The sequence below is a fragment of the Acanthaster planci genome, linkage group LG07, assembly GCF_054643075.1.
Source record: "Acanthaster planci isolate LZ-2023a linkage group LG07, COTS_SCS, whole genome shotgun sequence".
Classification (NCBI taxonomy): Eukaryota; Metazoa; Echinodermata; class Asteroidea; order Valvatida; family Acanthasteridae; genus Acanthaster; species Acanthaster planci.
Window position 1 is genome coordinate 8,059,083 of NC_141783.1, and position 27,301 is coordinate 8,086,383.

General features: G+C 41.1%; 3 protein-coding genes across 3 annotated transcripts in view; 2 read left to right on the plus strand and 1 right to left on the minus strand.

Annotated features, from left to right (window-relative positions):
- The first annotated feature begins 47 nt into the window (after window positions 1-47).
- LOC110985597 (uncharacterized) lies at window positions 48-5,192 on the plus strand. The gene is made up of 3 exons (XM_022246729.2): window positions 48-1,196; window positions 3,984-4,182; window positions 4,463-5,192. The coding sequence occupies exons 1-3, from the start codon at window positions 774-776 to the stop codon at window positions 4,702-4,704; spliced, it is 864 nt and encodes a 287-aa protein (XP_022102421.2). The 5' UTR covers window positions 48-773; the 3' UTR covers window positions 4,705-5,192.
- Window positions 5,193-5,526: 334 nt separating this feature from the next.
- The window catches only part of LOC110985589 (leukocyte receptor cluster member 8-like), a 115,088-nt gene continuing 93,313 nt past the window's right edge, over window positions 5,527-27,301 (minus strand). Inside the window, exons 5-20 of the mRNA XM_087138582.1 lie at window positions 22,524-22,619; window positions 20,798-21,105; window positions 20,466-20,578; window positions 19,721-20,090; window positions 18,837-19,212; window positions 18,661-18,699; window positions 16,421-16,564; window positions 15,092-15,403; window positions 13,079-13,327; window positions 12,621-12,768; window positions 11,947-12,039; window positions 11,516-11,650; window positions 11,156-11,224; window positions 10,410-10,545; window positions 9,643-9,850; window positions 5,527-8,896 (exon numbers count right to left, since the gene is read on the minus strand). Coding sequence (XP_086994708.1) covers window positions 8,737-8,896; window positions 9,643-9,850; window positions 10,410-10,545; window positions 11,156-11,224; window positions 11,516-11,650; window positions 11,947-12,039; window positions 12,621-12,768; window positions 13,079-13,327; window positions 15,092-15,403; window positions 16,421-16,564; window positions 18,661-18,699; window positions 18,837-19,212; window positions 19,721-20,090; window positions 20,466-20,578; window positions 20,798-21,105; window positions 22,524-22,579 — 2,916 coding nt within the window. The 5' untranslated portion in view covers window positions 22,580-22,619 and the 3' untranslated portion in view covers window positions 5,527-8,736. The remainder of the gene's footprint in view (window positions 8,897-9,642; window positions 9,851-10,409; window positions 10,546-11,155; window positions 11,225-11,515; window positions 11,651-11,946; window positions 12,040-12,620; window positions 12,769-13,078; window positions 13,328-15,091; window positions 15,404-16,420; window positions 16,565-18,660; window positions 18,700-18,836; window positions 19,213-19,720; window positions 20,091-20,465; window positions 20,579-20,797; window positions 21,106-22,523; window positions 22,620-27,301) is intronic.
- LOC110985593 (cAMP-dependent protein kinase regulatory subunit-like) overlaps window positions 24,282-27,301 on the plus strand; it is a 34,363-nt gene continuing 31,343 nt past the window's right edge. The window contains exon 1 of the mRNA XM_022246721.2: window positions 24,282-24,573. Coding sequence (XP_022102413.1) covers window positions 24,409-24,573 — 165 coding nt within the window. The 5' untranslated portion in view covers window positions 24,282-24,408. The remainder of the gene's footprint in view (window positions 24,574-27,301) is intronic.

The window sequence follows — 27,301 nt, forward strand, 5'->3', positions numbered from 1 at the left end:
CGAGTATACAGCTTCAGTACTCGAAAAGACACTCGCCAACAGTGCTCGTTGTAGCAGAGAGCAGCTCTGTCGTTCTGCGAAAGAATCACATCACTATCCATTATCAGCTTCTTTTGACAACTACTAACACTTCACAGAGATGACTGTGGTATAAAATCGCACGAGGATATTTTCACAGCAACCCTAACATTTTTCCTTCGGACTGACAGGAAGTTCATGGAAGTTCACGTTTGGAAATTAAACTCAAAATTGTGACGCGTGGGATACAAAATGTGCAAACGCGCTACGGAATTCTGTCAAGATAAACATTTGAGATTGCAGAATAATATTTTTGTCTCCGACACTTCTTCGATGGTCCACAAACGAGGGAAGTCGTCTTAAGCACTATTGATTTTATCTTATGACGTCACAAGGAACTGTGCCCGCTGAAGTTCTTCGACATTGCCTACCTGCTGGGAAGCCATTATTCTCAATGTAGGCACTGGGAACGGATCAATGCCTCCATTGATGTGCAAATTGCAGAACAGGGCTAATCTGGTACGTCATCCATGATCCAAGCAGGACCATATCGGCTCAAACTCTCTGGGTACCAGGCAACAGACGCCATGAGAAAATGTAAGACCGACTTCAGGGAACTGACACCGAGGGATAAGGTGTGAAACCGGCGTATTATCGCTCCTATGAAAGGTGGACGGCATTTGAAGTATCACTGTCATGATGAACTCTGTTAGAGGAATCGGTTTATGTGAGGAGGTGTTCTGATGTGACATTATATGATCATGAGTAAGTTGACCGTCAGTGTTCCCTCGGCCACACGTCCGGCTGTGGCCCGACAGACACTTCAAGTAGCTCTCAACCGTTCCGTACCAGCCGTGACTGAAGAATGTGACCGGTCACTCTACACTTATCCTGCCCATCAACAGTCCAAGAAATCCCGCATGGCACCCACGAGCAGCAGCACCACGAATGAGTTTGGTACTCGGACCCCTCGCAGTCCCTTGTCCAGGGAACCGGCTGGGACGAAAATCGTAGACTTTGGTAAAAACGTGGAGCTGCGACCGAGGGGTCAGTTCAACGTGAGGGGCGTGGGGCAGGACGGCTTCTTTCCCCCAGTCAAGTTGAAGACGGGCACGACTGGAGTTCGTTTCTCTACATCTGCCAGCAGCGTGAGGTCTTCGAAAACCGCTCAGCAACAGGTTAGTGACAGCACGCGCCCCGCGGGGAGAGATATTTCTCGTAAGACCTACCCGAAGTCAGCATGAACATTCTGTCTAATGTGCGTTTTTTTGTTACTTTGAAAATTTTCCCCTGGCAAGTTGAAGTTTTTGTTTCCACCCCAACAGACATAGAGGTAGCCTTTCATTGACCATGGAGTAAAAGCATTTCATGGAACATAGGCCGTAAAAAACTAAAAAATATGCATAATCTAATTTTCATAGAGCAAAATAATTACGTAAATATTTTCTTTCTTCTTAAACCTTTTTATGTGCCTGAAATAAAACATACTGTACTCACTACAGGTACTCTTATACTTTTATAGTCTGTTATACTATACTTTTGTTTAAACGTAGGCCTATGATAAAAGAAACACCTTCAGTCATATTTTAATTGGGACATGAATGGCATCAAAGAAAAACAACGGGAATTTGTGCAATGTTTTTAATGCTTGATAAAAATAACACCATATTTTACATTTTAATCTCTGTAAAATTCTTTTCCAAGGCGTAGTTTAATAGTTTTTCTTTCTTGTCAAGTAATTTTGTTCATTAAATACCAAACTTCTACAATTACACTTTTGAAATGAAAATGCATACAACATCCTGAAGGGTTTAAAGCTGATTCAAAGATGAGCTAACCACGGGAAAGTCAAATGTTAAATGTTTCAAATTACATGTACATGTGTAGTTTCATCACGGTGTTTCGCATTACACAAGGCAAAAATCAGAATCACTTCAATCTAAATCAGAAACTGCTTACAACGCTGTTAAACGGTTGTCTTCCGATTTGCTATGAATCACTTACAAGGTAGACCCCCGGGTAGATTGAACGTGTCAATAACAAGTTAACAACCCCACGACTTTACAAAAAGAGTGCCGAGAACTGGGCCACAGAACACAACTCCAGACTATTTCAAATATATACTACTTTTGTGTGGTCACGGACCCTGTTGTCAGGTCATATCGTATTATTTTGATTAATAGCTCAGATAATATTTCCACAATGGAGGCTCGTCATGGCAACCGCCACCTGTCACCATTGGTCCACTTCTATTCTGGCAATTAATAAAAAAGAGACAAGAAGTAACACACATCGCCGATATCCGTCCTTCCGTGGGGAACGTTTATAAGGCCCCGTGGAAGGCTAAATCCAGACCAAACCGTATCAGAAAACTACTCATTAGATCATGCAATGAAGTGAGTAGGCCTACATGTAGGAATGAAAAAGGCATAAACAAAACCGACCCATGGCCTTTACGTCATGTAATGGAACGGCAAGTACGTACATAGGCATGGAACTCCATATACACGGTAGCCCTGTTTTGCAGTACCGTTGCTCAACCCAATCAACGAACTTAGGCTATTCACTATTATTGTTGCTACGACGGTCGCGGCGGTGGGATTGTAACAATACAAAACGTCCCGTTGCCGAAGCGTTAACCATTCGAAAAAATGTCCTGCAGCAGTGACACGCCACTAAGCAATAAATGAGGTCTAACTCTAATGATGCGTGTACCTTTCAGGCGGGAGACAGCCATACAAAAACATCGGCCCGTGATTACGTGTGGACGTTTTCTTTGATCATGCTTCAGTGCAAATAGGAAAGTAGAAACAGCAATCTGTTCCTCAAACCCGTGGCTCGGAAATTTCCGAGTTTGGCCTCGAAAAGACCGATAGTGATGGAAGCCCGACTTCATTCACTTCTATTATTCTAGGGGAGCAGAGGACATGATGAAAAGGGGGTGTGACACTTGGCCCATGAGAAGCCCATGATGGATTTGCGTCCACCGCCCGCATGCTCTAAAACACCCCTCTGAAAAAAAATCATTATTTACAGAAATTGTCATTATTTTCACAAAAAGGCTATCAAAGTACATTTCAAGACCCAAATCATATGGCAGCAGTAAAAGAGTATAAAATGCGCATCGGCCTACCTGATAATGAACAAACCTATAGCCTACCTACCTAGGCCCCCTACTGCACGAACGATTAAATTCTCCTTGGGAAGAGTTCCATATTATTCGCTACAGTGACCAATTAGCCTTCAGAGAGCAAAAACATGTCCAGAAAAGTTAAATTTAGGAGGGAAAAGCCAAGTTGTTTACATAAAAACACTTCAAAATGTACGGTGCACAGGGTGTCGATTGGCATCCGCATGTAATTGAACTCTTTCCTTCTCCGATAAATACATGTAGACTGCATTACATCATGGAAGATGGCTGCTCAAAATAATGAAAAAGCCTCATGCTTTTCCAAAATGTTCCCGATGCAAATCTACAACTTTCATTCTCATGGCCTTGTCTTGATGCTGCCATGTTTGTCTTGTTCCCTGTTCTCATTGGCAATAGTGATATAACCTCACATTGATTAGAGTTGATCGACATAAATGTATTCATTAACAGACTATTTTCCCTTCAGCCTCAGTTTGGTTACATGGGTTTGAATTGTAGAAAAGCAAGATGGCTGCCCCACGGTCAGTACTTCATCCCAATGGAAACTTCAACCACTCGCATAAAACATTTTCTCAAACCGATTTTTGAAAATTTCGGAGACTAATATCCACTAATGCTTGCAGTTTTGTATTTTCATAACGTCGTGTGCAAAATATCGATATCGCAGAGGCCAGTTACCAGAAACAAAGTTTTATGCATAACACTTCTGTGTTATTCAGGTACTTCTTCGACAAAACTGTTGTTACTGTTTGAGGAACACATGTATACTGAGTCTTATTAGACTTACTGTTCATTTTGTTGCTTTCCCTGTCAGACTCCGTCCTCACCGGCAGTCTCCCCTTTGAATGTCGAGCTTGCTCCTGCCAAAACACCGAAGTCATTGCCCGGTGCAGAGACTGACCCACCAGGACGTGTAACTGACGACTGGCTTCCCAGTGCACGGACGGAAAACATGGCACGGAAACATCTGCTACAAGACCAACCAGCCAACCCTTACAACACCAGGGCTGCAGGTATGCGGTGTACACACAATGCCAAAATCGTTCCAATACGAACTTTTGTTAGAACTTAAAAAAAAATGTGTCCTATCCACTTTAATGTTTTTATTTGGGGCCCAAGCTGAAACGTGATATTGTCTGAAAGTCGCAGGTTCGAATCCGGCTTGCGGTGAACTGACAAAAACTGAATGTAGGCCTATACATGTAGTCAGCTATACTTCCTCATCCTGTGGTTACGCCATTTGTTCTGCTGGACGAAAGTATTCGATGATGAAAACTTCTTTTCTGTCTGCAGCGTCAAAGGAGATTTTTTCTCTGAAAGGTTCATCCCCCTCTCCGTCGGAGAAAGCCCTGAAGTCTGGGAGCAATCTCGTCGGGTCTGGGACACAGAGTCAGGCACGGCCAAACAAGGACGCTGCCTGGGTACGCTCCTTCAAGGTGAGGCAGCGGAGGAACAACCGGGTCAAGGAAATCCTGGAGAGTAAGCCTGCAGGACTGACGGTGGCTAGTCCCATCAACTTCGACAGTTTTCGGTGACACGTACCAAATTGGATGTCAAGTTTGAAGCTTAATTCGGAGTAAATAAAAAGAACGAAGAGCTGACTGTTTCCGTCCACTTTATGCAAGGCCCGGGGCCTGCTGTAGCCCCTACCAGTGACATCTTGATTTTAATTTTAACTTTCAAACGAAACGCCACATTCACAACGCAGTTAACTTGATTTGGCGCCAAACTGTAAATGTGCACTGAAGTCAAACGCTGGAGGTCTTCCTCGATGGATCGGCCTTCTCAAATCCTCAGAAAAGTCGATACAGTCAAGAATGGTGGTTTCATCCTTCAAAGTTCAAGGGTGTGTACAGCATAACCGCTATTCATGGTAATGCCTAGCTAGAAATAATTACTGCAATATTCAGGGTTACGACTTCAAAACGGCTTTTCGCTCCAGCTCCGCAAGATGTTGAATACCCGTGTAAATTGTACATGCTTACAGATAATAAAGTTTGCGAATAGCGTAGCTGCCAACTAACATTTCATTTATGTGGAACTATTTTGAAAAATTGCAAGTTACACGTACATTGCACATGAATCATTCCTACGTTTACTATTGTGTTTGGGGAGTTTACACAGCTCTTCCTGAAACGGGGTGCCTTTAACCCCCCCCAACCCTTGATCTATAGGTTTTATGTATTCCTCAAAGAGTGGTCGAGGACAAGTGCACCATAAAGTCATTATACAAGTATTCCTTATATACCGCCATCCTCCCCCATAAGACACAGTTCAAAGCCGGCTATTTCACAGCAGAGGGATGGAATCCAACCTGTCTATACACACAGTATGAAACAGTCACCGAACAAAATGCATTCCTTTCTACGATTTTTTTTTTCTACACAAGGTTCACTTTACAATATATAACAATTACATGTATATAACAATATATAACATCGACTAATTCAAACGTCATGTGAACTAAAAGCCTCTGAAATGTATATTAAACTTAAACCTTCATCGTTGATTGGAGAGCCATCACAGGGACTGGTGAGAAGTCTATGTTGACATGCGTCGTAAATTTCGGAGCGTCCGACAATAAAAGGTGTCAAAAAACATATCCCCGCATATCATAAATACTTGTATTTCTGAAGTGAATATTTTATTATTTCAAGACACACTCTGGGCAACCTTTCATGATCATTCTTGACCTTAGAAAAATGCTGCCCAATACACGTACTTGAATTCATGAGCGACATGTTAAAGCAAGTTTTCTGACCCTTCTAAGGGTCGGTACGGTCAACCACATAAGCCATGTTAGTCTTTATGAAAGCTTAACATCACGGAGAACACGCGTGAACCATATATTTAAAAATGTTGGCTTACCTTTTTTACCACCATCGATAAAAGCAGACACTGTGTAAATTTTATGAAAGGTATGCGTATGTCTAGCCTACATCAAGACTCAATTTGCCAGGGCAAAGAATAAAACAAAAATAAATAACACTGGAATATGTCACATGATATCACATCCAAAATGTCAGCCAGGTGAAGATTGCAAGATTTAGGATACACGGTGCATAAGAATAACACACAACTTATCGAAATTCAACATAAACTCAACATCGGTTTCCTTCCCCAATTCAATCTAGAAAAAGGCAGCTCAGTGGTTGGTATCATGTACAATCTGCTCGGGTAGAAAAGCAGTACACGTATCATTTATCTAGCTACATGTATCTGGCCTACAAAAATTCTGGGCACAGTCTCCGCAGCAGCACTTACAATAACTGGTTTAACAGGCACTACAAAGAATATAAAAGCAGGTATTAAGGGGTAATCAACACAAGAAATAAGGACCTCTGTCTGACAATGTACATGTTGATGACAAATGGCAATGCTGGTATCCTTCCATAGCTCTATTTTCTATCACCACAATTTCAGCAGCAGTGGCATTTCCCCTCGTGCACATCCAGTCCCGTACAAGCTGAAAACTTGAATGTCGCTACACCACTGCGCTTCCACTTGCTGGGCATCAAACCCCATTCGAGTTCCGTTCTTGACGATACCAAACACAATTTCTTCCTCTCTGACATACACCCCTAGCTTCATGGCAAATGTGTACCAAACAGTCAAAAAACGTCAATAGGGTCTTGCAATCTTCATCGAATACATTTTAAATTTGACACATCAGTTCAAAATGGAGAAACTTTGCAATTTTTTCATATAAATCGCTGTCAACATCTCTATTAACACCCATATCACCATTTTACAACATGGACAATTCATTTGTACAAATTTTCAATAATTCAATTTGAGGAATTAGTGCCTTGTGATATGGGAATCGATTTAAAACTACTCCTTTTGGAGAAGCAGAATTCTTGCAATATTCTCAATATATAAAACATCTATAAGAGGTTCTTCAGATAAGACCACTTTCATTTTCAAAGCTCGCACTGTCAACTAAGCAATGAAAAATGACACGTGCAGCATCTGTGATAGCATGTGACATATAAAACACTAAAAGGAAATAGTAAAGAAAGACTTTGTGACACTTGGTGGCAGAAGACAAACTGGTCCTTTTTGACAATTCTGGGCATGTGTGCACAGTTCTGGGTATGCAAGGTAGTTCTGAGCACTCGCACATCTGTGGAAAAGGACTTGTCAGCCGTCACCAAGTGTCGCAAAGCCTCCCTTTGTTACAAGGACTGTAAAATTAAGCAATTTTCAAAAATTACCCCGGCTTTTTGTTATTGCTCGTTTCCCTCTCGGAGAATCAAATATAAATGTGTCCATGCTTCGAGAAAATTAACAGGATACAAACAAGCACCTTCTTACTTGTTATTTGCAAGCTGACACACATGAATTATTATGGGCCTTGTGGCAAAAGATAAAAATAAACTGGTCACAAGGCCGTACGAAATTAACAACACGATTTCTGCAAAGAAAAACGGACCACTCAGAAAATGGGGGGGGGGAGGAAGATGAGGAAGACTGATAAAGTGAAAGCACATATTTGGAAAGTTTGTCATTTCTACCTGCTGCACAGATCATTGTGAAATGAATAAAGGTAGCAGGTGTTACGCTGATCTTCCTGTGAAAAGATTGAGAAAAGCATCAAAACAAAAATAAAACAAAAACATTTCAACTCCATATTGGACAAAGAAAACATTATCTTATGGCTGGTTGGGTTGGGAGATGGGTAGGTGCCAATCCAAAACTGGAAGAATGGCAAAGCATCAACAGCTCAGCAGGTGAGGGAGCACCAAGGTGAACATCAGAAGACATCAAAATATTGTTCATAGTCATTTCTAGCTGCAGGAGACTTTGTTGGAAGTGAAATGTTGTCGGTTCAAATGATTCCTTCGCTGTTCAGTGGCATCACTTTGAGACAAGATTAAGTTGTTCAAAACCTTGAACTTCAGTGTGACCTATGAAAATCAGCTGGATGAATTATCAGGTACAATGACACAGGAAGTGTTCCTGCAACTTCAAACCCCTGACTCCATCCCCTCTCTTGAACTGGGTTTCTCTCGAACTGACGTTGCAATGGCATGAAATCCACATGGCAAATTTGAAAAACACTCCAGGGCTCAGCCACACTTTAAGACATTGAGTTCACTTTAGTAAGAACAGGTGAAATGCACGCCTTGATGTGACGCTTCACCGATTTAATGCTTCAATAAGTGGAGTCTGTGAGAAATGCAGCTGGGATGAATGAGGCAATCATATCAAAACGTGCCATCTGGGTTGAACAGATTATCAAAACATCTAGGTTAAACGTATTCAATTTCCAGTGCGTTTATGCTGGATCACAGCTGGAAATCATGAGTGTTTGGTGGAGAATCTGGCCTTTTATGCACTGTGTGGAGGACATACTTTCTAAGCACTGAATGAGGTCAAGGTCCCAATCTGAGAGGAGCTATCTGGATCTCATGATGGCGCGCTGGTGATGGCTGCTATTCTTCTGCATACGCTGATGGTCCATTTGAAGGTTCTATCAAACCGAGACTTAAACACCACTGGATTTAGAAGGCAGGTTGAATTCTGAGGGGGGAAAAATGGCACCACCCATCACCCCAGCCACCCTAGAGCGAGGCCAAGATGGCCATGCTCAGCTTGCAGTCCAACTTAGTGTCGTCTCCCATCAGTGTTGCCCCACAGCTTTTCAAGAACACAAGGCATGCTTCGGGACTCTCAAAACCCAGCTCACGCTCAATGAAAGCAACATCCAGATTGGGCCGATATCTAGATTCATTCACACAAGGGAAGAAACGTGTTAGCACAGGAAAAAAAATTATGCATGCATGAACAGGAGATGAGCATGACAGAAATACTTACTCTCAAAAATTGTTTTCCTGGAATGAAATAAATGTATTGCACTTTGCACACAAATTATGCATGCCACTGTGATAGACATTGTTGTTTTAGCACAATGGTATGCACTGCAAGAAAAATTAGGTGAAAAGTTTTCATCTTTTAAATGACACTGTACTTACCCCAAAGCTAAAAACGATGTATACTTACCAAATTTTGAGTTTTAAGTTGAAAAAAATGAACTGAAAAGGTTTATACCTGCTTATAACAAATGTAATGACAACTAACTTTTCTCATGCAAGATCTTACCTGAGTTTGCTGTTTAAAAAAAATGCATTATTTTTCAAATTAGAATTTTAGTTTTAAGTATAACAATCAGTAAGACAAACATTTCTAAATAAATTTTGAACGAGACATTGTGGATTCATACTTCCATGTTCTATAACCACTTGGGAAATGTGATTGTTCTTGGAGCAACAAATGAATGAAGTCTTTTGGATTACTTAGTCATTTAAAATCATGAATGAAAAACCAATCTTCATTTGAAACCTAGTGCTCATTAAATCCCACACTGAATACTCATATCTCTGTAGCAGTGTTTGTAGAAAACAAAATGTAGGTATGACTGAAATGAACGTGTAAGAAATAGCAATGAACTATTTAGTAACAATACATACGATTTGATAATTGCAGACAATGCACTTTTCCTCTCCCTCTCCAGGAACATGTCTATCAAATAGGCACCCATGCACGGTGCACAACGATACAGCTTGAAAAAATTGTGATAGTCCGACAGGGCCCAGGCTGAGCGGAGGGCCAACGCATGCTTAACTACTGGGTCCTTACGGATTTCAGGTTTTAAGTTAACCAAGTCAGTGGAAAGACCTGTGGTCAGGGGTTAAAGATTGTAAAACAGTAGATATGAAGACTACAGTTGTTCGGTGCACCATAAAATACTGCACTGGTCAGTTCTCCCTCTTTCTCCCACTCTGGGGTTCTGCAATTCTCATTTCTATGTCCCGTTCATTGGGTTCAGTTATCAGAATCTACAGGAAATAATTCCATCCTTTTGATTTTGACACCTGTTTTCAAAAAAGCAACTGTACAATTTCCAGTACTGTAGACTTATAGGCTTTTTATGTTAAAAGCTTGTTGACTGTGCATCGATGCGTAACAGACACTGCACAGTGTATTTTGAACCCAGAAAAAGCATTGTAACTGCAAAAGAAAATCAGACTTTTGGGATTAAAAACTGACTAAATCACTAGGCAAGATCCCATACATCTGAGCATTGATGGTGTATTTCTCTGAGTGACTTGCTTCAGAAACACACAAACACAGTGAATCGATCATCTCAAACTAAGCATCAACTGGCTGAACCCTCCTTTCCAAAATGTCATAAACTGAATGAAGGCAACTGCCTGATGGACATAAAAAAGGATACTGAGTGTGTTTTTGGTGAGCAGGCAGTAGAGTATGCGGTAAGCAGTGAACTCTTTCATGTTTTGGGCCTCAATATGCTCCTCAGCATACAGGGCCTTCAACTGAGTCTGACACTGGTTGAATTCCTCTCGGTCACCCTGTGTTCACAGAAAAAGAAGGCAAAACAATGTACACTTTGGTGCATAACAATTCAGAGTGTGGCCTTTTTGATGTATAAAATGCGATACCAAAGGGGAGGGACTTTTAGCTTACTGCAGGGAAATGGCCTGATCCGCGGCGTATCCAGCTGTTTATGTGGGGGGGATCCAAAAGTGAATGTGTCTTCAGGCTCATTCAACATGATGTGGAGAAAAAAATCAAAAGCCTTTCTGACGGTCTCGATATCCTTGCTTTTATTTGCTGGTGTTCTTTTCTTAGGGATTTGGTGCTCACATATACCGAATATTTTCTTTCCACGCACCTATTCTTTATTTAATATGCAAAACTTTCTGTCGGGGGGAATGCCGGATATGCCACTGGGCTTGATCAGTGGGTAGGGGTAGTAGGAATACCCCTTAATTACTTGCATAACTTCATCCTCAGAAATGTAAATTGCCAAGAGGTTTCTATCACTGACAGCAACTAGAATGCCCCTTCTTGAAGTCCCACATGGTTTTATACAGTGATTAATTTACAATTTGTCCAAGCAAAAGGCCTTCCAAATGTGGGTTACATGTACTTCCCCCAGCTGTGAACTGTAGGAATCACCTTTTCGAGTGCAATTCTTGCATGAGTCTCATACACCTCAACAGTGAAGTTATCTCTTATGCACTGCACCTAAATACAAAAGAAATACAAAGTGTACGTAAAAAGCAGGTATTCTGTGAATATCCTCCACATCAATCGACTAAAATCTTTGACGGCTTTCAGCAGTTTACCACTTAATAAAATTGGGTTTGTCTTTTTCCTTAAACTTGAATCTGAAGATATCAAGCTGTAAATTGTCAATCCACATCTATGACTCACACTCAATACAACGATTTTTTAAAATTGTAGATTACAGAATAACTGCTGAAAAACTACTGAACTGAAGTGATTACCACTTTAGTCTTGGTGCGTTTAACTTACTGTTAGATCTTGACGGATGGACTTGAGCTGCTCACACACAAAGGCATAGTCCTGCTTTGTCCTCCAGTGATCCTTGACCATTGCCAAAGATTTTCTGAGAACTGGGACAGGACGGACTGTCGATGCCTCAGGTGCCTGAGGAAAACGTAGGAAGAGGAATTGTAAGTGGCTGATCATGGCTCCTACTGCAAACTGCCTCCAGCATCACAAGAAACACTTATTTCCTCAGTCTGCATCGGTGGTATTACAAAGTGAGCGATTTTTGACTTCCATTACTCACTCTCTAATCCTTGACCCAAAAATGCGATCTACAATTCTTTTGAAAGTGAACGTTTGACCAGGGTGCACAGAAGGTTAAAACGTACGAGGTAACTCTTTATCAAACAAGCATTTATTTGTGGTGTATGTCAAAATTTGCCATAGCGGCCTACCGTAGTTAGACGTAAGTACTGCTTGGTGATTTCTTGACTGGTACCAACAATTGGTTCAAGGGACCAGCCTGAATCTTCCTCTTCATTCCCTTCCTGTAACAAAACAAACACTGAATTATTGATTTTTCAATTTTAAGTGCAAAATGAACCTGTTCTGCAACACTGCCATGTAGCTTAGAGCTTGAGACGTTTTACAGCAAACGGCTACCAATAATAGTCTGAAAGAACATCCTTTCTAAATGAAAAACAATTTCTGTCAATAAGCTCTTTGCAAATATGGGGGATTCACAATAATATGCCTCCGACAGTTTTGGCCAATCACAACGGGTGACATCTGTTGGCCCTTTCCAAACACGCATTGGGTCGAGAGATTTCGTGCATTGTGATTGGTCAATGCATTGCAAACTGTTTACGTACATTAATTTAATTTGAATACTGATGCACCAAAATGTTTAATTTTTTTTCAGGTTTTGACTTGGACTTCTCTTGAAAACAGATTCTACTGCCATTTAATACAATTCTGAGCAAGCTACTAGATTTTAGGCTGGGGATTTCTGATGTAATGCTTATCTCAAATCAAAACACTGAAACTTTGAAAAGAGTCAATATCAAAATTTCACCAAGGATACTGCAACATCATGGCAGCAATAATGTTATGTTGGTTACGGACTTACCAAGAAGCCATCAATCTGCAGGGTGAGTTTTTGAGTTCTTTGCTTCTTTTTGGAAGCTGAATCGCCCAGATGGTCCTGGAAGCGGGCTGCTCGCTTCTGCATCCTCATTTCTTTCTGAGGATCTTGATAGTCAAATCCTTTCATATTTCTGATAAACAAGAACATTTCAAATCAAGTATTAATTTAACACGAAAAGCCCTTTTGAGAGGTTGCACATCATTTGAATGGGACTGACATGCCTTGATCTGGTGATAACAAGCCACTTGGCAACATATCGGTTTCATCTGTAGGATGTCCAATTTGTAAGAGCAGAATTGGCCTTCGATAAGTTTACAATAAATCATACAAGTTGATGCCTTCAGATACCTGAGTACATTTGATAACACAGGTGACAGGCTATGTGCTGATCGAAGTCTTTTCTAGTTTCATTTATCAGACAAAAAGAAATCTATACTCACTGTTGTTTTCCCCTTCCTTTTCCAACTTTTTTCACTGCCTGTTTGTTATCTTTGTTGGATTCACCAGCCTCATTGTTGCGACCTCTACCACGGCCCTTGCCCCTTCCACGACCCCTGTCCTGACCCTTGTCCCTACCCCCTCGTCCTTTTGCCTGTGCCTTCTCCAGTTGCATTTCTTTCCAGTCTCCCCGCAGGGGGATATAGTCGTCCCTGTGGTCCCGGCTACGTCTACCCTCCGAATCACTATCACTGCATGGACAGAGACAAAATTTGGGAACAGTTGACTTCGCAAACTCTAGCTGTCTCGTCTTTTAATTCAGCAACTTACTAGACTTTCCTTTGCTCATATATCTCAATAGCTCCCTTCAACTTCAAATAGTGGTACTAGAGTTACCTTCCTGCATCAAAATGTCAGAGTACCATACATCAAACGTCCACTTGAATTCAAAACTCCAAAACGAGGTCAAATCCAGGCATTGCTAACGTTGGCTTAAATGCGAAATTGATTCTCAAAAAACTCTCATAAGAGTCTTTGACATATTGATTCACTCAGCTGGCCTGGACAATCTTGATGTAGTCTGGATTTGGAAGTGTTAGATCAGAGTCTCAGACAACTAACCTTAACCCTAACCCCCCAAGGGTTGCTGGCCCTAACCTTCCCCATTCACACAAAGTTAAACACCCATTTGGGACTTTGTGCACAGAGGCTGTTGGACTTAGTTTTTCTGAGGTATGCCAAACCCAATGCAAAAGCCGGCTGTTATGGGCCTACCAGACCTATCCCCACAGAATTAAACACTTTACTACAGTTTAATTCTGTGTGGTTGGGGAACGTTAGGGTTAAACCTTCCTGTGTCAAGGGTCCAGCTAAAGCCATATGCATATTTAACCCTTACCATTTCACATCCAACAAGACTCTTTGTGATTTATTCTTAAGCTCAAAGTCTACAATCCCTTTACCCGAGTGTTGGACTCACAATGGTGCGTATTTTTTTTATTTTAATTTTTTTCCTGCAATTTCTTAATTTGCTTCAACTTCATCACTATTGCATGTACATGATAAAGGTACATGTAGCTTCACCTCTGACTACTTTAAAACTATGTGCACAGAATACCCATTTTGTATCGAGGTAAAATTTTCAAAATTCTACTCATCACCCAGAAACGGATATAACATCTGGAAAAACAAGGAGTGTCATGACTGTACTGATTACAAAAAAATGACAGACCATGGCACTGCTCTGTCCATGCAGAAGTAATCAGGCTTTGTTTACTGTTGCATTCATCCCTTAATGAGTGGATCACTAAGCAACATCACACTCAATACACAAAGAATGCAAAAAAAAAGTTACACACAACATCCAAAAAGCCTTCAAATCGGAAAACAATGTACTGAAATGAGTATGAAAATGTTTAATTTAATACCTGCTTTACAATGAGTTCAAAGTGACGAGGCCTGCAAGTGCATTTCAAGTTATCCTTTGGTAGGTCTTTGGAAATATATATTCCTTGTCCAAAACTGCAAACTCTGCAGTGATCGATTCTCTAAAACTGCCAGCGTGAATGGCTTGATAAAGGGGTCATCTTTTACTAATTATGAGGTTTTCGGACGAAGTTTCAGATGATAAATTACTTCTGCTGGTTTGATTACATGTGAAGAATATATTGGAATGTGGTAGACACTGAGAAGACATATCACCCAAAACCCTACACACAAATACACTCAGTACAAATGCTGTTTCATAAAACAAATGTAGACCATCTATTTAAGGCCAGGTACAAGCTATGGCTGTGTCCAATGTCAACTTTTCTGCCCATATTTTCAATAGAGAGAAGGCTAAGACCTAGCTCTAGACAAAAGAGGGGTTGCAGCCTAAGGCGTCTTTTGCTTCATTTTGCAACTCAGATGAATTGTGATTAGCATTTTGAAACAACACTCAGCAGCTCTGTAAAATAGGGCTGAAACCCTTAACAAGACTGTGAAGCATTAGGCACTCTCCTCATTCCCCCTACCTGCTGTAACGTCGTCTCCTGTTTGACCTCCTGGAGTATGGAGACCTGCTTCGGCTACGTGACCTGCTTCTGGACCGACTCCAGGAGCGCGACCTGGAGCGGCTGTAGGAGCGTTCTCGCGCAAAACCATATATCCTCCGTCCAGAGCGTGAGTGTACAGGTACAGCAGAGTGCCGGCTGTCGTAACCTGCAGTGTGGCCTGCGCGCGGCTGTGTGTTCTGGGAGAGATTCCGTTGGGGTGGAGGTTGTTGGCTTAGGGGGTGGACAGATGCGTCCCATCGGGACACCTTCTTTGGGCTGGCCAAAAGTTCACTAAAACAGAATGACAAATTGAAAGTATTAGATTTCAGTGCACAAAGGATGTTTTCTTCCAAACATTTAACCACTAGTGCATTTGAGCATACAAAACAAGAAATTAAAAAAAACTAGTGCATGTACATGTATCTGAGGTCCGATTTACTCCTGTTTGGCAAGAATACATGGACGCAATAAGGAATGTCGGACAGAGGGCAGACTTGGAAACACAGCTCTAATTTGCAATCATGGAAAAATCTAGGAAATCCCGTTGAAATATTGAGGACCAGTTTGTCTTGAATGACATGAAATTTGGGTATACCGTATTGACATTACATCTTTAAACAGGCACACTTTAAGAGCTAAATGCACGCCTCCCTCTGGCTCTGCATTTGTTTCTTGTTTCTGTGCATGGCTAATATTCTCCCAGAAGCTGATCTGTATTGAAAGCCCTGGCCGTAGTCAAAAATTTTAACCAAAAACTTCTCACAGATTAACCCTAACCCCTTAGGCTTTTGTACCAGAAAAAGAACTGAACGTGACAAACTTCAACAGATACAACTAGAACAGATGCATCTAGCAGGGGGGTCACTGTCATTACTGGCATCTGACTGGACAGAACCTGCCAAACTCCAACAGGTCAACAGTTTCAAAGTTTGAGTCATTTAGTATGGATAGGCCTCTGCAATATACAGGTGACTTCCAGAGTAGTAGTACTGGACCTCACAAAATAAGGTACAGTCCACGTATAGATAATACCAGCCTGTCACTCTGCAGGACAACTGCTGTGTGTCCAGTCAAAAAAATCTAACACCATCAACCCAGGCCTTGGTCCTCAATCCAACAAATTGGAACATTGGATTTTATAAGCATTTGGTACTGAATTTGCCAAAACTTGACAAAACCTACAGTTGGAGCTCGAGGGACTTGGGATAGTTAGGGTAAAAAACCAATCACACACACACCTCAAATGCCAAAGGCTTTAATTTTTCTTAAAGAGATTTCTGTAGTTTATGCGAAACAAAACAAACTTACTTTGGTAGAGGCTGTTTATCCCAATCCTTTGTCCAGGCTGTGCCATCTGTGAATGCATCTGTGAGTATCTCTTTGAGTTTTGCTTCAATGGCATCTTTGTCGATTTCAGAATCACAGCAACTAAAAGCTCTCTGCACGTATTCTCTGCAAGACGGACCATAAAAAGGCAAAGAGGCATAACCAAAATGGGATCTGTGCAGGAACCACAGCAAGGTTGTCTACAAAGGGACGACACAAATATACTGTGGCCGTATACTGATTACAGCAGCATGATAAAAGCATGGCGAAGACTTATCCAGTGCAACAGTAATCAGGCTTTGTTTACTGTTGCATTCATCCCTTAATGAGTGGATCACTAAGCAACATCACACTCAATACACAAAGAATGCAAAATGCAAAATACAGTTGACTATCGTTATTACAAAATCCGCGGGACCAAGTAGAAATGTTTGTTCTATCCGAAATTTGTCCTAGGCGGAACGCAGCGCAATGGCTTCGTTGCACTGCACAAATAGGTGAAATTGTGTACAGTGCCATGTAAAATGTACTGTACTTGCAAGCACACGAACGTGGTTGATGTTAACCCCTTTGCGCCGGTAATTCCTTTGACCATGACTGCTGGGCTGTGGTATGCCCTGAATGGAGGGCTTTGTCCATCAGCAGGCCCCATTGAACAAGCAGCTGCATGGTGAATAGCCTGTATGTGTCTTATGCAATAATCCTCACACAAAGCCGCGGCTCTTGCCGTCTCCCGGAGCGAAGGGGTTAATGATATCAAAAAGATCTCTCGGTTATCATTAATCAAATATATTGTGATGTGTTCTGAATAATAAATTTTACTGTCACATGACAACACGTTTAATGTGCATGTGAGATAAAAGGTAAATACACGTGAAAGCATTGATCCGGGGATTTTTAAAAGACTTTTGATCAACATGGATGACGACGAAGTTAACAGTAACTAAATGGCATGCACATGTAAGCCAGTCCGTACCAGCAAGAATGTGAAGACTCATCAACTGGAGCCCCCATCCATTAAAGTAGTCTTCCCAACACAAATGTGTCATGGAGAGACATTTTTATTTAATTTTCCATCAGTCTTTTGATTTTTGACACTAGCTGCATAACCACGATTGATCGATAGTCTGAGTTCACTCGCCCACTGTGGTGCGGTGCGGCTGCCTGTGCAAGATGGTCGCTAACGAAGCATGATGTCATGAAGGAATATTGCGATTGGTTAGCTGTGTCTTGCAAAATTTATATCACATAAACACACAGTCTCATTGGTGGGTATGCTAGATATTTTGGCAGCAATATGAATAATTCAGTGTTGGGCGATTAGTTGGGCTCTTGAGATGCGAGAATAGTCAGAAGAACTTATTTGGGGTGTATTTTTATCGAACTGGGAAGGGAATTTTTGGTTTGGCGTTTGTGTAATAAATCATTTGTCATGATGACAGAAAACTAGCAAATGATGTCTGTACATCGCGTTTTAAGCGTGCGTGATGTATCTGGAGGGGCGGGCGATTAGCCTTGTGCTGCGGCTGGAAATTTTTTGGAAACACGCTTCGAGTACGAGCAGTAAAACGTCAAATTAAATTCATGAACACAGAAAATACAAACATAAACATTAGAACAATTTTTGTGAATGAATCTGCAGAAAAATTGTGACAGCAGGGTTTTTTCGACTTGCAACTGTAAAGCTGCATTTGTATACGATGTAGTGGAATGTACGACCCCCTTTTGGCGGGAATTGTACATTGGTTGCTGCATTTCCATCATGTCTTCTTTGGCAACAGTTTGCCTTGGTGGGAACCAGTGTGTTGCGCATATGTTTTCACCATCAGGATTCGAAAACGCTGCTATAAATGGGTCGTCAACGATGGCTTTTCAGGCAACGGAGTCAAGAAAACCTTTCATTGTAACAGGAATTTCGTACAATGCAATTTTGCTGTAACAGAGTTTCTCCCCATAGAAATGTGCAGGTTTTCGTTAGGACCAAAGATGTTTCTTATGACCGGAATGTCGTTACAGCCGATGAGTCAACTGTAAATCTTGTTTTAAATGAAACTGACAAAACCCCTTGACATTATTTATTGGTCAGTTTCATTATTAATTAACAGAAAAATGCATTAAGGGTTCCATTTAATCCAAGGGGCATTCTCTCTTACGAACATGAAACTGAGTCTGTTGAATTAACACCATGAATTGATGAACAGGTGTGAAAATACTTTACGTACTTTAAGCTGTCAGGCCAATCAGTGTGTGATGCCGGCGTACTGAAATCAAACACACACACAAAAAAGTTAAAATCATGCAACACTGGAATAATTTCAACAACCTGACATTTTGTTGACCAAGGCAAAATTCCAGATGGACATTGTTACCCAACTACTCAAACACGTGGAAATGCTACCTTCCAGCTTGTGCAGGTGCTTTGTCTGCTTGTTTGCTTGTATCGCCACTGCCGACTGGAGAGGGAGCACCAGCCTGCATCTGGCCTCCTTCAAGACCTTGCTGTCTGCTTGTTTGTTGCCACTGCTGTTGATGCCGCTGCTGTTGATGCTGCTGCTGTCGCTGGTGTTGAGGCTGACGCTGTCTCAGCTGCTGATGGTACTGCTGTTGTTGCCTGTGGTTCTTCTGCCAGTACTGCTGCTGCTGCTGCTGCTGAAGCTGCTGGTTTCTTTGCTGTTGCTGCTGGGTGTTGTTAGAGTTGCTGTCTATGTTCGCTCCGCTGGAGAACCCTGGTCTCTTACGCATATTGAACCTGATTCCTCCTGCATCAGGAGGCTCTACACAACGGGAGAAAGTTAATTTTAGATGATTAGATGTCAATCCTGATAGCTACACTTTGACCACGAAAAAGATAACTTAAACAAAAAATGTAATCACAAAACATTTGCAGTTATCATACTCAAAAACAGAACTTAAACTACTGCAAGTTAATACCTCAAATGAGCCAGTTCAACATTTCAAATAGGCAAGATCATTCAAGAACAAAATTTGCCAGTTCAAATATGTTTAGCACGCGAGAGTGACCACTAATGCTTGTTATTATGGGCATGCTCTACTGGGAATATCAACTCGCTCACTGCTAGGCAGTTTAAACATTCATTGCAAGGTCCAAGTTAGAAGTGTTACTTCTGGGAATAATTACACATACAACAGCATCATAACCCAAGTTCAGGTTTGAAACTAAAAAAATCATCCTATAAGATATGTCAATGTTCTTTTGCTAAAGGATCATGAATTTTTTCGCATAACAAATGCTTCAAAAGTGGAAATGGAACCTTGACTTACGCTTGAGCGGTGGAGAATTCCAGTCATCAGCAGCTCTCTTAGGAATAGGAACTTCTCTATTCATAGGGCCAGGGAAGCCATAACTGCTTCCTGTACCACCCTGGTTGGACTGGCCCATCCTGCCACCAGCACCACCAACCCTGTTCCCCCCATTGCCACCCTGCTGCGAGTTGCCACTGCTGTTATTACCTAATTTATTCTCCTCACCTGTGGTCTTACCTACACTGTCGCTGGGCGCAGAAGGGAGCGGGGGGTTCTGGGGTGGGGGCTGGCTCGGAGGGGGGGCACCTGGTGGGAATGGCGGACCCTGCGATGGAGGGTGGTTTGGAAAGTTACCGTGCATTCCTTGCTGGTACTGTTGATACACATCCTGTAACAGTGTTGGCAAAATGTACAAGATCAAAAACTTTGCTCGTAAAAATAGTTGGCAGATTTTGCTACTACATGTATGTGTCCAAACTTTGAACCATGAAATCCCATGATGCACTTGCTCTCTTCACTCCAAGAACACACATCCCCTCATCAGTAAAGAAGACAGAGCTGTCTGTAATACCATTTTCAACGGTACCTTGGGCCCAGCAGGCCTTGGAACATTCTCCACAACACAGGCAAAAACCCTCCACTTGCATGCTGTGTGTTGCCCAGACGGGACACCATTTCTTGTTGATGAATGGCACTTGTTTGATCAATAGTTGTTTTCAAAAATGAACTCTGCTTTAATTCTCTGGTATGAAGCAACATTTACCTGTCCCTGCTGATAGCCTGGCATCATGCCATACTGGCCCATTGGTGGGGGCATGCCATACCCATAACCAAACTGGGCTGGGTTCATTCCACTGTAATGGCTGTAGTAATTGGCTGTAGAAAGCAAAGAAATAACACACAGACGTTGTACTATTATCAGCCATTTATTGAGCTTTCTTTTCTGATCCAATCATTTCAATATTTTTCCATCTCAAAAAATTCAGAAAAGTTTCAAAAATACTAAGAACAACTGATGGCAAATGAAACTTGAACAAAACAAGTTTACAAAACAAGCTCTAGTCAACATATTATGGGGATGAAATTTTCGCATACCGTACTGCTGCATCTGCATCATTTGTTTCATCTGCTGCTGCATTTGCTGCTGTTGATCTGTTTCTCCGTCTTGTTTCGTCTGCTGCTTGTCCTTTGCTGGCTGATTCTTCGGGCTCTTCTTCTTTCCTGCATCTGTCTTGGTCATTTCACTTGACTTACCGCTGCTTCTTCCCAAGATGGTACCTGCTGCATCCGGTAATGGTTCATCGCCTAACTTCTCCAAGGCCTTTCGAGCGATTTCCCAACTTGCATTGGGGGCTCCTTCAGTGCCAGGCATTGGTGGCATAACCCCCGGATTATACTGTCCCCTAAAACAATTATAAATATATAAAGCCAAGATTTTATATGCAATCAATCACCTGCAACAGCAATGGGAAAAATTAGTACTTGGCACCTGTAGGTAATTTCAAGGAAAGCAATAACAGTAACACTGGCAAATCACAAAATAGTAAAAATATCATGTGTCTAATACAGTTCTTGGGAAATTCCCTTAACTCTAACCCCCTAGGCTTTTGTACTAGAAACAGTACCAAGAGTAACAAAGTTCAACAGATGTGACTTGTATCTACAGAGGGGCCAATGTAATTACTGGCACATAACTGGACGAAGTCTGTTAAACTCCTACAGGTCAACAGTCTTGACATTTGAGTCATTTGGTGGTACGGATAGGTCTCTACAGCATATGGGTGACGAGCAGAGAAGAAGTACAAACTCTGACAAAGCCAAGCATAATCCAACACATGGTACCACTAGCCAATCATTCCACGGAGCAACTGCTGTGCGCCACAACTTAAACAAAACCCATCACCCTCGGCCTATGTTCTTGAATCCAACAAAGCTGAACCAGTTCATAATGTATGATCCTGAGTAAGCGTAAACTTGACAAAACCTACAGTTAGAGTTTGAGTGACTTGGGGTTGATGAGCTAAATATCAAGGTATACAAATGAACAAGGGAACAGGAGTCAGAGCGGAATGACACCAATGCCAAATACAACAGTTACATTTGCTAATAATCTCACACTAAACTAACGTTCTTTTGTCATGTTCATCCTATAACTTGTGACTGGCCTTGTGAAGGGATTTGTGACTGTACTTGTGAAGAGACTTGTGAAAGGCCTTGTGATGGACTTGAATACAATACTGTTGGGGTTAGAATGCATGCTGGTCAACTTGTACGCTTGGCAACTCGTACATGTGCGCCAAATTGTACCATCAGAATGACACATGCAAGCATGTGTGCCGTTGTGCTGCCCTTGGCCTATGTGTTATAACTACGGGGAGGGGGAGTGCCCCCTCCCCATTGGATGCCCATGCCCCGTTGTCCCCCCCCTTTGAAATCACAATGGCGACAGACAAAGAAGAGACAAATTGTAAAAGAGAGCCGCTACAGCCCTACGTGTGGGGCTAACCACGAGGACCATAATTGGATATCATACATAATACATAAATAATGACAATTGACAAATATGACATAGGCCTAGGCCTAATGTCATGAATGTAGGCCTACATGTACATGCATGACATGTATTCCGTGGAAACTGTCTTTAGGGCCTAACTTAAGTTTTAACTTTTAGGCCGAACTTGGTTCAGGTTTCTCGACATTCCCACCCTAGTATTACAGTCTTTAAATATACTACTAGTAAATAGAGTGTCCTTCATGAAGGATCAATTTGTTTATTAAATTATTTGTGTCTAGTTATACGCATAGAGGACAAGATGCTTACCAATGAGAGGACGGCGCAGACTGATTTGGAACGCCAGGCCAAGCGACATTCGCCATTTTTTTTCGAAAGTGACGAATTTTAGGGATCCTGGTACACCTGCGATAACAATTCACACAAATATATCTTGAGAACCAGCCAATAGTGACGTCATAGTTGGAAACCAACAAAAGCAATTACAAGAAAACCCATGGACTGAAAACCTGGAGGAATAGCTTGGGGGCAAAATTAACAAAATTTTTAACCTAAGTAATACATAAGATACATGCAAAGGAAATTGCAGGCCTTTTCCCAAGCGGCACGGCATGCAACCCCCCCATGCTGGGATTATGTTTTTATACCCACAGGATGTGACGTCGATTGTAGAGGATGGTGTTGACGGCTATTACATGTACCATAGTCATCACGATCAGACGGAAGCATTGGTGAACTTGAAACTTTTTGACTATCACGGCACAACTCACCGATCACTGGAAATCATACAAAAGGGTTTATCAACATTTAGCCAAACTTTCACTTAATTTCTTTGGCGTTATGATGAAACAGTTGATTTTTTTTTTACATTATAACACCTTCATGGTTTCATGGTGTGTGTAATTTTCATGAATAGGGTTTCTTTTATATTAGGCCCCCTTTATATGTTTATGTGTGTGTTATGTTTAAGTTTTTATGTAAGGATGCGCGCGCCACTCGATATAGGAATCTTTTTCTTTGTTTTACTGTCTGTTTTGTTTACCTGTGTTTCCCGAGAAATGAACCAAATAAATAATAATATTAAAAGGTCCATCTGTGAGTTCAAACTCCTTTTAGCACGGCAGTTTTACATGATAATGCTGAATGCCTTTTCAGTGAAAATACTAGGTTGGAGATACTTTTATATTAGGGGGAAAGTTAGCGTCTCTTCCAATAACTTTGATGCATTTTATGTTGATAAATTGCTACATGTCGACGTTTTGGAACACTGGAAAATGGAAGTTTCAAGACAGTCAGTTGACCTTTTTTCACGGTCACCCGGCAAGAACAGTAAAGTTAATGTTCAATGTTCTTGAAAGTACTTTTAACCAAACAGAACTTAGGCTGGTGACGGTGACACCACAAGCAAAAGAGTGACTCCGATTCCTGTTACCTTGGGCTTTATAGGCAAAACGAGGGCATTAGCATTATTGTGTGGAAAGTTTCAAAGTGATACATGTAAATCTATGTCACTGGATAGAGGTCGTTTATAAGAGAGCTTAAATTGATTTTTTTTCTGGATTTTTTTTATTATAACTGCAATCTAGTATCCAATACTTTGTTCTAGTAAACGATTTTTTTTACCTAACTGGCAGACATCTGATGTTGCAAATTCGTAAACCTGTAATTCTGTTGAAATCATATTTTCATTAATAATTAGCTTGAATACAGTGAAATTACGTTTTTTCATCATTTTCTTGTGACGTTCTTGTTCCCCTTCGTAGAATGGAGTTTGCATGTTCATCTGCTCTAGATGTAGTTGTATGGACCAGAATCCCGAAATTGCTGAGAAAAGGTATTTTAGGAGACATCGAATTTGCAATCGGAAAAGGTGCATATAGCTTCATTGTGGAATCTCATATTTTTTAGAATGTTTTAAACAGCTGATTATGTGCACTGTTAGTGATGCGTTGCTCTGTGTGGGGCCGCTTATAAGACAGTTAATCAGTCTACTATGTGAGAATTTGCACTGGTATCCACTATACTTTGAGTGTAAATATTTGGGAGACCAGCCGCAGATTCACAGTACTGGGCGCAGATGCAGAGAGTACATGTACAAAAGCGTGACGTACAGATACATGTACTTGACGTATGTGGAATTAAACCTGTTTTTATTTGTTTGGTAGGCTTAGGTCCTATTAAATCTTGAGACAAAATGGCGTCCAATATGGATGATGAGCAGAGCTTGAAAGATTGTGAGGCTTACGTTCAAAGGCACAACATACAGCAAGTTCTGAAAGACTGTATCGTGCAGTTATGCATCCACCGTCCAGAAAACCCTACAACCTTCCTGAAGGAATACTTCGCTAAACTGGAATTGGTAATTTGATTTTAGCCTTCAGATTTGTTTTAATTCATGTTGGACCTACGATGTAGGCCTAGGGCCTAATTTAGGAAATGACAGGTCTCTTACCACGGGCATAATGGAGTTTGCTTTGACGCGATCACTAGTGTAAAGTATGATCGCTCAGACATGTCAGATGCATTCTTGTTTGTACGATTTGTATTGTGACGGATTGAAGTTTTTTACAATAACATAACATTTTATTTATTTATTTATTTATTTATTGACGATGAATGACATACACGACAAATAAAGGTAAGGCCTAACTCCGAGAAATGTGAATTGCAAAAATTGCTGCAATTTGCAAACCACTTGCTTACTATGCTCATGATTGCCCCCAAAACTGTGGGGTGTGGGCAGATGCACTGAGGGTATCTCATGGTAGTGCAGAATTAAAGATAGAGCTGGCATGCCAGGTTTTGGGACAACTCGACCACTTGCCAACTTGACTTGGAACAACTCGACCATCTGAGCCTCAGATGGACAGACAACTCAACCGTGGGGACCAATCGTTGATTGATTGAGACAAGTTGACTTGTACTGAATGCACTTGAAGTTGCAGCTCTACAGTTCAGTCATGCTATTTCAACAAAGCATCAACAACTTGGAAATACCCTCTACCATGTCTCCAGATTTGAAAGTGGTTTTATCTTATTTAAGAGACTGTAACACCTGCCACTGTGTAAGAGAAACACCGAATTGGCTTCCAGATTCTCGCAGGAAGACAAAATTTTTTTGCAATGTATGGGCGTCACCATCTTTCTTTCCTCTGCCGTTCATGTGAAAACAAGATGGTTGCTTGTCGTGCTGCAGATTTTGGGTCATCTCGTACCCAAGTCTTCTTGTACTCTGGTTAACTTTACCGGGTCAACTCGGGCCAAGTCGCACTCAAGTTAACTCGTACCCAAGTTAAGTCGTACCCCCAAAAGAAATGACATTGAAGTCGCACTCAAGTTAACTCGTACCCAAGTTAAGTCGTACCCCCAAAAGAAATGACATTGAAGCCGCTTTCAATGGTTAAGCGGCAGACTTGACCAAAAACTTCTTTCAAGTGCCGCCATTATGATCGGGTTTTCGTGTTGGCGTGGGCTGCAGTTGCCTTTCATAGAGCTACAATAAAAATTGTGGATTCTCCTGAGACTACCCAAGCGGGAAGGTTGATGGCCAGCCCCCAAATAGCCCCAAAATGGTGATGTATACTATGCCCGCAAAAAAAAAAAAAATTACACTGCTTCGGTTTAATTGTCTATCAAATTTTATTGTGAAAAGAAGTCACTCAAAGCATTTACAATCATAAACAACACATCATTGATACATTTATTTCACTGGCCCATATACCTCCGGTCATACAGTACTATCTCAAACTGTTCTACAAAGTTTGTGATAGAACTGTACAACTGGAGGCGTTCGGGCTATTATTGTACCAATTCATGAAGAAAAGAAGTCACTCAAATTATTGCATGCCAAAAGGTGCAATTTCAGTCGTGCTTGTTTCCATTTTCTTCATGCTTATACTGCACGCTGTACTTCAAGTTTCAAGTTTGTTAAAATGTTCTCCCACAATGCTCAACGTCTGCCGCATAGCCTGTTCTGATGTACAGTGTGACCACTGACATCAAGATTTCACAGGATCATCTCTAAAAAAAAAAAGAGAAAAACATGGTGACGGCAGTAACAATTCGACAAATGATATTTTTTCATATTCATTATCTTAATTTAATATTCCCAAAAATACAAGTAAACTGAGCAGAGAATATGGGAACGCGCAGTCATTCCTCTTTCGTCATTCGCAGCCGGGAAAAATGCTTCTATTGAACAGGTTCAATGTGGAAATTCGTAGGGTACGAGTTAACTTGGGTACGACTTGACTTGGGTGCAACTTGACTCGGGTATGACTTAACTTGGATGTAAATTTTTGGGTACGAGTTGACCCGTTTCTGGGCTGCACAGTCAGGTGGGACTTTGTCACTTAAATTTCAACACTCAAATATCATTTCAGATGGATACGATAAAAATGTAGAATTCTGGATATAGAAAAATCTTTGCATAAACATGCACGAATAACTTGTTGACACTTTGTTGACGCTCTCTGACGCTAAATAGCATGACCCCTACAGTTACATGGACCACATCTTTTCTCCAAATTAAAAAGAGGAGAAAGGACTTCTTGTTAACAACGAATCCAATATTCCCATAGTTCTATTGCTAACTTAATATCACAGTCGGTTTTAAAAATAGCTTAGATGGGTCAAAAACATTTTCGACACAGCCACATATGCATATCTTGAGGTTCATGAAATTTTACTTGCATACTCTTAATCTGCATACACTGATGAATATTTGGTAGCTCTCAAAACGAATAGAGTGTCCTAGATTTCCTTACAAGCAAAGTTGTACATGTACATTGGTTCTAAATTTTTAAAACCCACATGTGTACATGTTGGCAAATAAATGTACATACATGTAAAAGGTGTTTTACTTTCCTCTGCAAAAAATACATTATTTGTACATGCATATGTGAACCGTATGAAAAAATATGCGGCAGTCCACAAAATACATTGTGATCATAAGCAATAACGGAGATTCCTTGCAATGTTTTCAGATTACAACTTACAAAAGATATGGGATTTTTCGCATCAAGGAAAGAGTTAAGACTTTGAATAATACAATGCGTTTTTTAGACAGAGTGGAGTTGTCATGCACT